At 39.1% G+C, this 16,766-nt stretch overlaps 1 protein-coding gene across 7 annotated transcripts in view; it reads left to right on the forward strand.

Annotated features, from left to right (window-relative positions):
- The window catches only part of PPP3CB (protein phosphatase 3 catalytic subunit beta), an 87,257-nt gene that overhangs the window by 13,664 nt on the left and 56,827 nt on the right, over positions 1-16,766 (forward strand). For 6 of the 7 annotated variants that reach the window (XM_061634618.1, XM_061634621.1, XM_061634619.1 and 3 more), the window contains exons 2-5: positions 5,992-6,192; positions 9,764-9,888; positions 12,804-12,915; positions 14,095-14,240. In XM_061634618.1, coding sequence (XP_061490602.1) covers positions 5,992-6,192; positions 9,764-9,888; positions 12,804-12,915; positions 14,095-14,240 — 584 coding nt within the window. Of the gene's footprint in view, positions 1-5,991; positions 6,195-9,763; positions 9,889-12,803; positions 12,916-14,094; positions 14,241-16,766 lie in introns of all 7 variants that reach the window. The other variant, XM_061634624.1, reaches the window with a different exon arrangement.

Genomic DNA, 16,766 nt, shown 5'->3' on the forward strand with positions numbered 1-16,766 from the left:
TGGTGTGTTTGGCTGCTGTATAAAATTGTGATAAATCTGAATCTTCTTTTGGAATGTGGGTCTTCAAAGCTATATTCGGTAGTCCATGGTGGTTAAAGTATGGTAAAATACGTAGGTGTTTATATTCCCGGGAATTGTGATAAATTGTTTCAGTTGAATTATTTATCTGTTATTAAGGCCATTGTTTCTAATATGAAAGCATGGAAAGCCCTTAGTTGCAGTCTTAAAGGGTAAGGCTTTCCTCCTCTCTATTCTATACCAAATCTTGACTTGGTGGCTGGAGCTTCTTGAGGTGTTTCAGATCTGTCAGGTTATTCCTGTAATACTAACCAAAGTTTCTAAACTGTGGGCAGGTATTGAGGCCTTGGATTCCCCTTCCCTACCTCTAAGTGCCCTGGTCTTCTAAGAACTTCATGGAAGCAATTTCCTAATCCTTTCATGCACTGTACGCTAGGGATCTGGTGTATACAGCAAAGTAAGATGGTTTCCATACCCTCTCCCTTACTTACTTTGCCTTTTCACCCCTAGTTCCAAGGAATTGACAGATGAGCCCTCCACAAATGATCGATACAAACCGGCTTTCCCTGCTTGTGTGATTTTTACTCTAACAATGCTTCCTTAATGGAACTCCAACTAACAGCCCAACTTCGAGACCTTAATTTGAACTGGTTTCATACCAGACAACTTAATGGTTTTCTTAGGATTCCAGAGGTGAACAACTGTGGTACAAGGTCACTCAAGCCTTCTGAAAAATGGACACTCAGATCCATAAATAGCTATAAGGGCTTTGCTCTATATTGTATTCCATGTTATTGGCTAAACAATTCTCCCCTTTTCATACCCTCCAACAGGCATGGGACACTGATCTTGAACAAGAAATCAGTCTTTACCATTGGAACAAGATCTGGTTTTCACGCCCTTCTGTTCAGTGTCCACTAACATTTGTGAAAACTCTTTAAAGGTGATCCACCTGTGGCTTTAACCCCAATCAGGCTAGCCCATGTTACATGAATGGGAACTCTGCTTTGTTAGCAGAGGTACCTACTACCACACGTCGTAGGGCTGTCAGTATGCTTACAATTTTTGGACACTGGTGGTGAAAGAGATTGGTCTAATCATTGGTTGGGAGGTGCACTTGGACCTCAGATTGTCTGCTTTCGCTGTTTGTAGATTGTAACTCTGAAATTGTTTGTAAACCTCTGGTTGTTCATTTACTTACTGCTGCACAGTTGGTACTGACTCAGGGTTGGAAAGATTTCTCAACTTTTCAGTTGACTTTAAAAAGCATTCTTCATCGGTATATTGGAGAAATGGACTCATCACCTTCGGGTGATTGGGGCGATGTGGATCCTCAAGACTTTATTGCTACTTGATGGTTCTGTATGGATACGCAGATGCATGGACAGGCTCCCTTAAAATATGATTTTGTCTGGAGATCTTGATTGATATGTATTGCATTTTCCTTTAAGCTCATCATCCCTTTTCCCTTTTCCTGTTTTGGTATTAATGTATGTGTCTATGCTCTCCCCCTCCATGTTTTATTATCTGTTGATATCTGTAGTTTTGTTGGTTTCTCTTATATATCAATACGTAAAATGTTCAACTGACCAATAATCTTGTATAGAAAATAGGTACACTGAGTAAAAGCAATGTAATAGCAATAAAAACAAAAACCTGCTAATTTCCACCCCAGATCTTACCTGGGGAATACTGATCACGGCTGTGGAGTCGGTACGCCAGACCTTCGACTCTGACTCCGACTCCTCTATTTTTCTGCTGTCCAACTCTGACTCCTTCATCAGTGGCAAATGTATATTAATTAGTAATAACAAATTTACTGTAGTAAAATGGTAGCACAAGGCATTTCATCACCACCATGTGAATCCAAAGCGTGGAAAAGTTACTTTTTTAAACTACAACTCCCATCAGCCCCAGGGATTGGGCTCGTGGGAGTTGTAGTTCAAAAAAGTAACTTTTCCAAGCTCTGGATTCACGTGGTGGTGATGAAATGCCTTGTGCTACCATTTTACTACAGTAAATTTGTTTTACTAGTTAATATACATTTGCCATTTATGAAGGAGTTGGAGTCGGTACATTTCTACCGACTCCGACTCCACCCAAAATTGCTCACAACTCTGACTCCACAGCCCTGATGCTGATACCCTCTCACCTAGGAAATTAGGTCTTTGCTCATTAGCACACTCTCACCCTGAGAAGTGTTGGGTACAGCCACCATCACACTTGATGCTTACTATCTCACAGGGACCATCAGACAAAAATAAGTAAAAATGATCTCCTTTAAGGAACAATTATGGCCCAAGAACAAAACAAGTAAAAAAGGTGATGGAGCCATGTGTGAGGTTGGCCCACTGGCGCTGGTCCATCACTTTCTGTCCTCTTGCTTTTCATTCCCTTTGAATGATGCTCAGTTGCCCAGAGTTGTCTTTTACCATCACATTTCCAGCTGGTTCTGCTACAACTGTGTATTGCTTAACAGATGATTGAAGACTATCAGGAGTCAGGGAAAAGTGATGAAAATATTCTCTCCCCCCTCCCTCTGCTACTCTCTTTCCCCCTCACAGTCCAGCACAAACAAGGGTCTGCTTTCCTAACTTTTACACTTCGGGACTTCCGGGGAGGGTTAATCTTTTTGACTAATTGCCTGCTACTCTGAACTGTCACTGTTTTACTGTTTTATTGTTGTACTGTATTTATTATGATGTATTTTAACTGAGTTGTACGTCGCCTAGAGTGGCCATTGGCCAGATAGGCGACTTATAAATTAAAATTATTATTATTATTATTATTACACCAAATCATAGTTTGTGCTAGCCATAGTTTAGAACCCAAACTATGATTTGAGTTTTCAAAAGTAGCTCCTGGTTTAGAGCTGCTTGTCTAACTCCATGCTGTATCCTCTCAATATCAGATTCATAAGTTCATTCTTATTGCCATTGTGGAATAGCTTATGAAGGTAGAATTACCATAACAATGACTTTGTCAACTGAATTCAGACATCACACCAGTTCACAGCACACAACATGATTTGCATTTCATATGATGGCTTCTGATTCTAGTGTGCTAGCTGATCACAAACTATGGTTTGTCAATTAAGACACCTCTTCACACTGCTTCCTGGACTTTGGTTTGACATTATGTCTGAATTGAACCATATTCTTGAGCTCTAGAGCAAAAAATGCAACCAGAATAAAAGTGCAACCAGAACAAAGACTCCAGTTTGATTTTTCTCAGCTGTTAGGTCACTAGAGGTAGGGAATATATTTTCATCCTCAGTGGTACACCCTTTAATTTCTCTAATAATAGCGGCTGCCATTTATTCCTATGTGAAATAGTAAGTCACTGCACTTGCATCTCTGAAACTGAATGGCCTGGCCCTCACAGCCAGGAAAGTTATATCTCTGTGTGCTCTGTGTGTTGCCCTGGACTCCCTTTGGGAAGAAAAGTGCGAGATATATTTAATAATAAAGCAATAAGTAAAACCTTTGATACTCTGTGCATACCCTGTAATGTATTCCACAGTATTCTCACATATCCAGCCCCCTCATTTTACTAGTATTATGTATACATAGATAACTAAGCCAACTGCATTTCTTTTTTTAAAAGTCACTATTCTGTCTGTCTTGAATCAAAACGGTGCTCAGAAATTATTCTAACTACCGTATATTCCGGCGTATAAGACGACTGGGCGTATAAGACGACCCCCAACTTTTCCAGTTAAAATATAGAGTTTGGGATATACTCGCCGTATAAGACTACCCCTGCTTATGACATGCAGGTACTTAGCAGGAAAACTGTCACTTATAAATATTAATATTTGGATTGTCCAGTTGTTTTGCTTTTGTGCCTAGGAATTACCACCAAAAACTGGGGAAAGATGTGAGAAATCTTTTTTTTAAAAGCAACATTAAATGCCTAGACTCTAGTTTCCAACACTATGGAGTATTTATTGATTGATTAAGAGAATTTATATCCTGCCCTTTTGCTGTTAAAAACAGAGCTCAGCACAGCTTACAAATATAGTAAAAACAATAAAAATACACAATCAGAGAAAAACAAGCCAAAATGTTAGGAAAAGGAGTCTTTCACACCACATGCTCAGTTCTAAATACTGTTGCAGCAAGTTTTACAAGTTCCTCCAGTATTCCACCAGTGCAGGCACTCAGACATTCAAAGTATCTGTATGTTTCTTAGGTTTTATAAAAGCAGAGCTTTGCTTAACTCAAAATTTCTTCTCCCTTTGATAACCACATCTACACAGGTTCCACCTCCATACTCAAAATGAAACTGAGCCTGGAAGTGTACAACAACCCCACACATACCTTGCTAATTAGATTACCAATGCCAGGATGTCTGTCTTATTGACTACTCTCCTGCTTCCCCCCCCCCCACCGGGCATCATGAAAGACCCAGTCCTGGGCTCAGAAAGAAAATAAATATCTGGTCCTCTTCAAAGTATTGATAAGCCTCTTGTTTTAATTGAAATCATAATTATAAATTCTTGTTCTTATCAGTAATGGGAGTTAATTATCTTGCATATGCTGCTGTTGCTTCTGTGGCTGTAACGGAGTGAGGTTAAAGATAAGTGAAATGCAAATAGGAAAAAAAAACCAGAAGGCAGTAACACTTTCCTAAATGTACCAACCACAACAAGATTCCTATAAGGCAAAAAACTAAGCATCTCACAACCAGTCAGGATTCCTAACCAAAAACCAAAAATATGATAAATGAAGAAATATTTATATAAGCATAACTATCAAATATATTTATTATTTACACAAACTGTAAAGATATTTATAGTGCAATCCTAAATTTATTTATTCAGAAGCAAGTCCCAGCGTATTCAATGGGGCTTACTCAAACAGGGACAGAACTGCAACCTCAAGTGATAAGCAACTTCATTCACACAACCCAAAATTCCGAATCATGCCACTTTACGCTGTTTTGCAACTGTTTATACTTGTTTTTATGGTTATTGGATTTTAAATGGCTTTATTTCTTGTTGTGAGCTGCCTTGGTTTCCAACCCTACCTCACAGGGGTGTTGGAAAGACTCCATACACACACGCACACACTGCAGATGTATAAATACATACAGCCCATATAATAGTTTATTGTCAAACCAATTGGTCATTGCAGAAAAATCAGTATTAGTTTTTTAAAAATCAGTATTAGTTTCCTACAGAATAAAAACTGCAATACCTAAGTAAGCGCTGCCTACTTGCTTTAAAATAGGACGGGGGGGGAAGAAAGAGAACACAAACACAATTCTTTTTTACATTCACTCCAAAGTCCCATTGATTTTCAGCACATTCATAATCATGTCTACTCAAAAGTAATTCCTACTGAATTCAATAGGATTTACTCTGGACATATGGGATTAGCACTGTTTTTACCCCCAAAAGCAACTATTGGGAAGGTTTTCAAAACACTGCCCAGGATCTGACTCCTACACACAACAGGGGGAAAAACTGAAATGTATATACCTACCCAATTTATGAGATTTTCAGATAAACAGGAGGGGAAACCACCATTTTCTGGCCTCGCAATGAGGTTTTGCAGACACTGCCACCAAGCAAACACTAACAGTGATTGGCTGAAATCCTGAACGGGCGGGGTTAAAGCTACGAAGTGCTATACAGTAGTTTAAAAAAAGATTTAACCGGGGGGGTGGGTACCTGACGTTTTTATATATATCTCGAGAACTGCACCACCTAGAAACTTAATTTTTTTTTAAATGAAAGCTGAGAATCCGGGCCACCTAAGGGGCTAGCCGGGCGCCGGGTGGCATGCTTAGAATCCGGGTAAAACCCGGCTATCCAGGCAATATGGCAACCCTAATAAGACGACACCCGGCGTATAAGACGACCCCCGACTTTGGAGAAGATTTTCCAGGGTTAAAAAGTCATCTTATACGCCGGAATATACGGTAGTTCATTTGTAAATAATATTTGTGGTATTATTTCATTTTCAGCTGTCCCTTTTCCACCAACGCATCGATTAACATCAGAAGAAGTGTTTGATACAGCTGGAAAACCAAGGGCTGATATTTTGAAAAACCACCTAATAAAAGAAGGCCGGGTAGATGAAGAAATTGCACTAAGAATCATCAATGATGGTGCTGAAATTTTAAGAAGAGAGAAAACCATGATAGAAGTTGAAGCTCCTATTACAGGTGCAAGCTCTGGCTAACTGTTGCCATTTTTAATGCCATAAATGCTTGGAGTAATATTTCAGTAGCACCCCTCTGGAACTAAAATAATAAAGGCTAAAAGATAGAAGGCTTAGTATTTTTGCCTGAATGGTCTAGAAAAGAAAGTGAGTATAAGAGCCTTGCAATATACTGGGTCATGTTTGGTTGTCACAGCTGAGCTCCTGTGCACCCGGTGCATTTACAAGGAGGAGATTGGAAGCCTTTTTTTCTGTTTTTGATTGACCACAGTTTAACATCATGTCGGAACCTAAACCAGTTGGCTTTAACTATGGTTTGTTGGGGAAAAAACTGTGTCGTAATCTCTGGTTTGAAGTTGCCCTGCTTCAAACAAATCATAATTAAGATTAACCATAGTTTGTTGGTTCAGATGAAATGACAACCTGCAGTTAAAGTGGCAGCTTAAGCTTCCAATCTCCTTGCAGCTTTGCCAGAGGAGAAGAGTCTAAGGCTTGCCTGAGATAATTCTTGTCATTATAAATCATGGTTTGTCATGATGTTTTTAGCATGCGCAAAAACCCAACAATATAATGGTCCAGTGGAAACTAGAATGAGTCTTTGTGAAATTATATACTTGCTTAATAATTTTAGTAACAATATCATTTACACTTCTGAAATGGAACACAGTAACATTTTATCCAAGACTTGGTTGTGTATTATAAAGTTGGCTATATGTCATGATGTGGCTTTTTATAACTTATATTTGGGGAGGAGAGGATTAAGTACTTTGGTATATGATATTAAGATTGTATTTCCTAATTTTATAGTTTTAGTATTTCCCCAAACATGTTGGACTTCAAATAATAAATACCTTATTTTTTCACTCTTACACTGTCATCCTTTTTGACTTGTGCATCATTGGATGCTGCATTTGCTTTTGCTACACATAAATACCTGTCACATTTTGTACAAAGATGACAGTGCCCCATGATTAAGGATGCACAAGCATGCTACTGCTTACCTGGAAGAGAGCAAGCCTTTGTGAGCTTTCCAACGCAGTGCTTCCTTTCCTTTGTGAATTCTCTCAAAGTTTTGAATTTTTTGTGGGTGTTCATTAGTGGATGGCCACAAAGCACCCTTTGCTGCTGTCTTTCCCTTTCCTGCCAAAGTTCAGTGACTTACCTCAGAGCAGGACAGGGGAAAGTGCTCAAAATGCCTGGTATTCCCCTGGTCTCAGTGGCAGAACTTTTCTTAGTGGGGATGGATAGTACAAAATTCAAATTGCAAGTGTGAAGGTAAATGTAGCACTGATTCTCTTCTGAAGTTTTTATATATTGTGTATATTTCATATCTATATTAATTGGAAAACATACTAAGCGTGTTACATGCATCTCATGCAAGTTAAACACTATTGGATATGCTTGGATTACTTAGACATTCATTGGAGCTCTTAGGCTTCTGTGAAATGGGAACACATACTCAACTCTATTAAGATTGTGAATTGTATTTCTTAACATTTCTCTACTTTTAGCCTGGGCTGGATTAAATTGTCTGCTAAAAGCTTAAAATTTGTACCTTCAAAGTCCAAGTTTGGTGCAAAGAAAAATTGGATTCTATAACCTGAATAAATTATGCAAATTCATGTTTTTCATAATTTATTGACTTTTCACTAGCTATGGCAAGAAATGAGATGTGCAAGATATTACCGTCAACCTCTGGAAATCTTTACCATCTCCCTGACTTTTGAGATTTCGGGAGACAGTGTTTACACACACATTAAAGCCAACGTTTGCATCTATAAGGACTAGAAACTTTCTTTTAATCTCAGGAAGCTGTATTCTGCATCAAACGCCCCATTATTTGCATTTTCTGCACTGTCCTAGAATCATAGCAGACATGCAACCCAGCTTTTAGTCTTATATGTATAAATACAAACCAGCTTTCCAGGCCTCTGTGATCATCTGACATAAGGCTCTAACAAATGGCAAATAAAATTTGTTGTCTATAAGGCAGGATATGGAGTGTCTGTCCATTTTGCTGCAGTTGAATAACAATGGCTTCTATTCTTGGGAATTAGAAACATGTTCATGCAAGGATACTTTACTGAAACAGCTTTGTGTTGATTGTGGGAGGGACATAATATTTTAACTTCAAAAGGTGGTTGATTTGAGAAAAACCTTTTTGGGTGTTGGAGAAATTAGTGCGTGTGGGGTAGCTGTTTGCATCACCATGCACTGTTAAAATGGTAAATTATACAAAAATATAAAAACATCAAAAAGCCTGAAGGATTGAATTATTTACTTATGGTCATTTTCCTTGCAAAGCAACCTAATGTGACTTACAACAGTAAGATTAAAACTAATTATAACAAACCCATTAAAACAACAAACGCAACACAATCTAAAAACAGATCAGTACAAAGACAGGTTTTGTAAGACCTGCTGCATTAAAAAAGGCCTTTAATTAAGGGCTAAAAGCTCAGGTAAAAGGAAGGTTTTTACCTGGCACCTAAAAATAGATAATGATGGCACCAGATGCATACTTCTCTGGGCAGAGCATTCCACAAGCAGGAAGCCACCACTGAAAAAGCCCATTCTCATGTCGCCATCTTCCACACCTCCCTCTGGTTTGGTTCATGTGGGGAGACGCAGTCCTTGAGATATTGGGGTCCTGAGCCGCATAAGGGTTTATAGGTCTAAACCAGCACTTTGAATTGATTCTGGAAACTAATTGATAGCCAGTGCAGTCATGCAGTCAGTTAAGCCCTGATTTTAAAATGTTGGTGTGAATATAGACAATATTTTGATCAGATGTTCTGACTGAAATGGTTTGCTATTCATTTATTGAAAACTAACTTTGTCCCCTGATGCATGCACCACTCAGTTTACAATATGTAGGTCCTTTTCAGTTAGCACCCTTAAACCAAGTTTCCAGACAGAGATTACCGGCCCCTTTCCTTTTCAATGGAGATGGTTCTCTGCCTGCTGCAGAGATGGTAAACTTCTTTTACAGCAGTTTTTAAATCAGTTTTTACGTTGGAGTCTTTGTCGCTTTATCTTTAGGAAAAGTTTCCCTTTCCCTCAGGAGAGTGTAATCTTTTCACTTCTAGAAAGGTACTGGGATCTTTTTAGCTAAAGAGAGTACAGATTCTGAATGGATTGCATCTGGAATGCCATACTGTGACTGGCTGCCATGTAGAGAGTGTCTCAATTATTATTGTTGTTGTTATTGTTGTTATTGTTGTGTTGCTGTTGTTATTGTGGTGATGGTGATGATGATGATTAGGGAGGCTGGCAATAAAAATGTTTGAGAGTCCCTAGATATACAGGCAACATTATGAACAGCCCTAACACTTGGACATTCTTGATGGTACCTGACACTCAAAATATGTTCCCATTCTTATTGTGAACAGTAGCTGAAAAACAGTTGGTGCAAAGTTCGTGCTGTGGAGGGCAGTCATGGCTACCCTAAAATTAAGATGATGTGACTAGGTTCTTGACCTGAAATGCTGATTGAGTCAAGCTTGGGATTTGGTTGGTTTTCCCACCAGTAAAAACTGACCATGGTTTTTTAATCAGCAGCATTTTCATTGCAGTGTGTGGTGACATTCATGGCCAGTTCTTTGACCTAATGAAGCTATTTGAAGTGGGAGGATCACCTGCTAACACAAGATACCTGTTTCTTGGTGACTATGTAGACAGAGGATATTTTAGCATAGAGGTAATTGAATGTATGTGTCCTGATGTTAATATCAACAATGATTTTGCCATTTATTTGTTTTAGTAACTCTCTTAATATTGTTTCACCATGGTAAAATTTGTTTCTCCATCCCTAAAGGAGGTGAGAGTAAAACTGCTATTGAAGATGCTGAGTCTAGATCCATCAACTGGCATTTATTGCCCATTTTCAAAAAGTTTTTTGCCTGAGTCCAAGATGGAAACTGCCTTGATGACTTACACTGAGAACATGGGAAACATTCCCATAAGTTCTTCTGGGCTTCTCAGCAGCTTTCAATAACATCAACCATGGTATTCTTCTGACTTGTCTCTCTAGAACAGGACTGCTGGTATAGTGTTAAAGTGATTCTGTTCTTTTCTGGAGTGACGGGTCCAGAAGGTGGTGCTGGGGGACTTTAATTTTTTCAAAAAATATATTCAAAAACAAATGTGAGAATACTTTTTTTTTAAAAAAGCCCTACAAAATATGAAGTTCTTGGACATACCTTTTATGTACCGATACACTCACCATTCTACCCTCATACACAGTAATTATATGTTGTATCATACTTTTTTCCATATAATACAAGAGGATCTTATGAGAATATGCACATTAATAAATTACCAGTTAACAAGTAAGGGAGAAGTAATCAGCAGTATTCAGATGTTCCAGATTTGAAGAACAACATGTAACGGGATAGTCCATATCAGAATGACTTGTATATGTAATAAAACTATGCCAAACAGCATGAAATTCATCTGGTTTACCTAGAACCTTTTTTAGCCTTATTTCATTTGTAATGTTCTTCCATCATCACAACCTTCCACATATTCTTATCCCATAAGGTAACATATTGGTCTGCTAGAAATTTCAACCTCTTGACCTTTCGAGTGCCTCGAGGTTCAATTTTGTTCCCCATGTTTTTTAACATCAACATGGAACAACTGGAAGAAGTTGTTTAAAAAGGTTTAGGTTGCCGCAGCATCGTTATGCAGATCACACACCTCTACCTCTTGTTTCTGTCATCTAATCTAATCTCAGGGAGGCGATGGAAGTTCTGAACAGGTGTCTAGAGGCAGTTTTGGGATGGATGAGGGCAAACAAGTTTAAACTTAATCTTGTCAAGATGGAGGGTCTGCGAGTTGGGAAACCTGCTCATCTTGATGGTAACGTGCAGCCTATTTTAGAGAGGGTTGCAATCCCTCTGAAGAGTGAGGTATGCAGTGTGCGTGTGCTTCTAGATTTGGCTGTCTTGATGAAGGCACAGATGGCATTGGTGGCCAGAAGTGTTTTTTTTTCCCCCAGCTTTGGCTGGTTTGCCAGCTGTGGCCCTATCTGAAGAAAGCAGTTTGCCTTGTTAGCACATGCACTGGTTACATCCAGGGTGGGTTATTATAACATGCTATATGTGGGACTGCCTTTAAAGCTGGCCTAAAACCCCAGTTGATGCAAGAATGCTTATAGGAGCATTTGAGCATTCAGAACACATTAACCAGTTCTGTTCTAGTTACATTGGCTGTCTGTTGGTTTCATGCTTCAGTTTAAATGGCAAAAAATTAAATCTGAAGCCTGTTGGTTTCAGGGCCAAATTTAAAACCTATGTAAGACTCCCATGACTTTATGAGGAGCTACCTGTTCTTTAACCCATCATTAAGAGATGTTAGACTGATGGGTACTAGATAAAGGGAGTTTCTGGTGACGGCACCTTACCACACCAGAAATACATGTGACACAATCTTTGTCCATTTTTAAGAGAAATCTTAAAACATTGTTATTTCAATCCACTTTTAATTTTATTAATTGTGATAAAAATTTCTATAGATTTCCCCCTAAAATGGTCAGGCAACAGGCGCCAGCTTGCCACATGGCAGCTGTATGGGCCTAGCAGATAAGTTGTACCTCTTCCAGCTGTGTGTTGCCTGCTGCTATATTACTGCTGGAAGAACATAAGTGAATGATCAGGAAACAGTGGCTGATAGGAAAAAAGCATTCCAGAGTTCCTTGACTTGCTAGATTCATTGTGAGTAACTTTTTATCTTAGAACAAGGAAGTAGCTTTCATTCTTTTAGAGATATGAGCATAATATGCCATACCAGACAGAATTATGTGCTCTTCGGTGGCAAGAGCTAACTGGGCTAACAGCTCTTCTAGAAAATTGTGTTTGCAACAGCATCTTAAGACTTTTGGATTGGCTTTTTTGAAGAGACTGGCATATGCATAGTTTTCAAAAGTGATGTGGCTGGTTCTATAATTCCAGTGCAGGGACAGTCCACATAAGACATTTTGCACAGAATTTGATACTATGTTCCTGCACCAACAAGGAGATACTAATTGGAATGTCTCTGAAGCACTAGAAAGTGAATGGCTTGACAAATAGTAATGGATTTCAGGCTATAACCACGTGTGAACTTGGCTTCAGTCACAGAGTAGAATTACATATGAATGTGGAAGTGAGGTAGTTGTATCGGAGGATCTGGTAGGCACTATGCTTAAACAGCCTGCCTGCTTGCCAGTTCTCATCTGCAATCCCTCCCACACACACGCTGTCCCTTCCCCAGCAGGCTTGTTTCTTGATGGAGAGGGGGGCATTATTAAAAAATGGCTTGGAAAGAGGGTGTCATAAGGAAGGTACGGGCTTAATATGATTTTCTTACTTGCTAAACCTCCCCTGCCCTCACCACTCAGCAGTGTCAGAAGGCAAACATAAGTTTGGAAACTCTACCTTGTAATATGCCATTCCTTCCTAAATTGCCATGGTAACTTTCTATATGTTCTACCCTAAATTCCCTGAAGGAAGGGTGGATAGGAATGTGACAAATGAAATGTAAATGAACATTATGTTCCATGTCAACTTGATATTGTTATAATACTTAAAATGGGGCTCTCACATGTGACTAGGTATGCTTGTTTTTCAACAGTGTGTGCTATATTTATGGGTCCTGAAGATTCTGTACCCAAACACATTATTTCTTTTGAGAGGCAACCATGAATGCAGGCACCTCACAGAATATTTTACTTTTAAGCAGGAATGTAAGTATTAATAATAGTAGTAATTTTTGGCTTCCCAAATACTTAGTCATCGGGGGTTACATGTTTTTGTCTTGCTTCATATGTGTTTGAATGCAACTGTGTTGTGTTCAGTTTACTGGGATAGTACTGTGCATATTTCTTTTGTGCACTTGCACATTAAAATTTTACAACGGCATAATCAGTATGGCAGACAACAGTTTCTCTAAATCTTTGTCCTTTCACCTCAGCTGACTGCCAGGATTGGATGGCTGCCCACCTTGTTACTAGACTTGCAGTGGTTCCATCAAGTGACTTACCCCTGTCTACAAATCTAAATCAATGGCTCTCCTACAGCTGTGTGCCAAATAGCAACAAACCTATTGGAGAACAACCAGCCAATCATTTTTTAAAATATGAAGGCAGCATGTTAATGTAGTTACCAAGTATTTATTACACCTGCCCTTCACCAATAGGTTACAGCAATATAAAATACATTATTAAAAACAGTTTAAAACAAATTAAATGAACCAAATTCATATGTCACAGGTCAGTTAGTAGTCTTTATATTTAAAAAGCTGCTTGATTAACACTGCAGAGCATGCATACAAACTGGAGCCTCCATCACGTATGGACTATATGTCCCGTTCATAACTGAGTCAGAACAACTTCCTGCATGTAGTTCTTGGGGGGATGTACCTGACCATGATCAGTATATTTTTTTCAAGAATAATGAAATGTCTCATCTTTATTCATAAACAGAAACAAATATCCAAAAATAGGGAGAAAATATACTTAAAGAAAATGTAGAAATCTAATAGAGTTGGGAAATTCAAGTTCTTAGGTGCCATAATGGGAATTTAAGATGAAAAACAAGAATTTTGTATGGGCAAGTAGGCTAATTTTTTTAATGGAAAAGTGATGTTGTGGTCTTATTTGCAGGCTTGATATACATGAGCAGTATCCCCCCTTTCCCATGTTGGCATATCACATTGTTAGACTCATGTTAGATTTTGCTCATTTAGTAAAATGTGCTTTGCTAGAAAATTTTCTCTTTTATATGTTTAAGATATCAAATCATGATACTTATTCATCAAATTTTCATGAAACTATCTTGGTAATTATTTAAATATTTTATGATGTAAGCCTGCCTTTACAAACAAATGTATGTGATATAACACAATGTCTCCACCTCTTTTATAGGTAAAATAAAATATTCTGAAAGGGTCTATAATGCTTGCATGGAAGCTTTTGATTGCCTCCCTCTTGCTGCTCTTCTGAACCAGCAGTTTCTTTGTGTCCATGGTGGACTGTCTCCAGAAATAAATACAATAGATGACATTAGGAGGGTAAGTGTTTCTGTTCTAAAGGCATGGGAATGTAGAGGGTATGTGTAAAAGTTCTGATGTGTCACTCTTTAATGTTAAGCTTGTCTTTGAGTTCAGTGGGATTTTCTTTCAGGTAAGCGTGTGTAGGATTGTAGCCTAATTCTCAGATTTTGAAATGGAGTTTTTCAGTATGAGAAGGTAAGTGATAGATGAAAAAATGTTGGGGGAGGGTATTCTGATCAACTTTTTTTTAGTTTTATTTTTTATTTTCAAATAATACAGAAAAGGAACTATAACATATTTCCCCTCCCCCCTCCCTGACAACCCCGTTTCGTTCTGTGAGAGAGCTATTACAGTGTTTAAGTCAAACATAAGAGTTCATCAAGCCAACCACAGTCTGGTAAAGGGTTTGGGTACTTGGCAAAGATTTTCCTCCTTGGTTGTAAATTCAATAAAGGGCAACCATTGGTCCGTGAAAGTGTCTTTCTTCTTAGTGCCTGCTGCTAGTTTCAAGTTTTGTATCAGTTTCTCCAGCAAAGCAAATTCCCATAATATTCCATGTCATAAGTCCAGTGATAGTCCATCTAGTTTTTTCCAGCACCGAGCAATCAAATGATGGGCAGCTATCAGCATGAATCCTATTAACTTTTTATACTGTAAATCTGAGTTTTGGTTAATAAAAAGATAGTTTATATGTTCCATCTTTTTTTCTCTCTAATTACTTCTGATTTGTATTTAATATGGGTTTATTAGATTAATCTTACTTTTGTTGTATGTTTAAACTGTTGATTGATGATTAGGTGCTTTTAAATTGAATGTAAATATATATTTTTATTTGATGTACACCGCCCAGAGAGCCTTGCTATGGGCGGTATAAAAATTGAATTAAATAAATAAAATTAATAAAAGCAAGTCCTGGTGTGTTACATTGTTTGTCTAGTTATTTTGCTTATTTCCCTTTGTACCCCCCTCCAAAAGTTCTGAACATTCTCACATTCCCACCACATATGGCTGTAACAGCTGAGAACATGGCAACCTCTCCAACACAATCTAGATGAAGATCCTGAAATTTGTGCTATTTTGATTGGGGTCAGGTACCATCTATGTATAATTTTAAGTGCTATTTCCCTTACTAAAATGGACACTGTTGAATATGGAAACTTGTCCCATGTGGTATCCCAGTGTTTTTCAGCTATTTGTATTTTCAAATCATCCTCCCAGTATTTTTTTAGGGTCTAAGATGCCTCCCGTATCTTCACTTAGCAAAAAAGAGTAGATTTTGGAGACTAAGCTTGTATCATTACTTTCCATATTCATTATCAATCTTTCTCCTGTTGATAATTCCCGACTTCCTTGTGTTTTTATATGGGACTTGCGTATAAATGAGCTCAGTTGATACCAAAGTAACCTTTCTCCTGTAGTTTATTTCTCCAGGTGTCTCTGGGAAGCGGGTTAGGGCTATTGTAAAAATCTTTTAGTCTGAACATGTTCAGCTTTATGAACACAAAATCATCTACTGGCCTATCTGGTCTGTAGAAGTCAGGATGTTTGCTTATTGGAGTCAGTGGAGATAATCCAGCTAAAAAGATTTATTTTCTATGTTTCCATAGAATCATAGAATAGTAGCGTTGGAAGGGGCCTATAAGGCCATCGAGTCCAACCCCCTGCTCAATGCAGGAATCCAAATCAAAGCATTTTCCACAGGAGGACTGCCATCAAGCGGGTAACATAGCTCCACCTATCGTCCAAAGGCAAGAATGTTTTGAAGTCAAGACTAGGGGCATCAGGCCCCTCCCACTCTCCAGTTCATTCTTGCCTTTCGTCCGTGCAAGTTGGAGTATAAGATAGCGTAGATAAGTTCTGTTATATAATTTAGTGTGTGTGGGACTGATAGTTCTTTTTCTGTCTTTGTTTTTTATTGTCCTGGGGAATTTCTTTGGGGGGTTGCTCTTTGCCCGTTTCCTCAGTCCCTGCCTGAACGGCGACTTACTGGGAGACTGCGGCTGCGACTCTCCCTTCCTCAGGCGGTGGACGCAGCCTTAATCCAGGAGCTTGCGGCTGCAGCTTCCTGCTCTGCGCCTCCACTGTCTCGTGTATTTTATAGCCGCCTACTTTCGCGATGGCTCCCTTGATCTTTCCTCCCCAGGAGCCTGCAGCTGCGGCTCTTTTTGCCTTTCCAGTGGCCCTTTATTTAGTTGGGCTGCTCCGTCTCCCTCCCTCCCCAGCTCGTTCCGCGGCATTTTAAATCTCGCCGCAACTGACCTCAGGAGCCTGCGGCTGCGGCTGCTTCCCATTTTGCAGCTTTCTTTGCCGATTGCCCCCCCCCCGCTAGCTGCGACTGTCTCAACGATTGTAGGGATTTCGCAGGCCGTTCTGCCTCCTCGGCAGTGATTTTCACGGCTGGCCCTTAAAGCTGCGATTGCGTCCTTCAGCCCTACAGCTGTAGAGCTTATTTTGATGCCACTCTGCTGCAGCAGTGTTTTCGGTCGGCCCTGTTTCAGCTCACTGGTGTTCTTCAGTGACCGCCATTGCTTCTTCCTCGTCCCT

Source organism: Rhineura floridana, chromosome 7 (assembly GCF_030035675.1).
Source record: "Rhineura floridana isolate rRhiFlo1 chromosome 7, rRhiFlo1.hap2, whole genome shotgun sequence".
NCBI classification, from domain to species: Eukaryota; Metazoa; Chordata; class Lepidosauria; order Squamata; family Rhineuridae; genus Rhineura; species Rhineura floridana.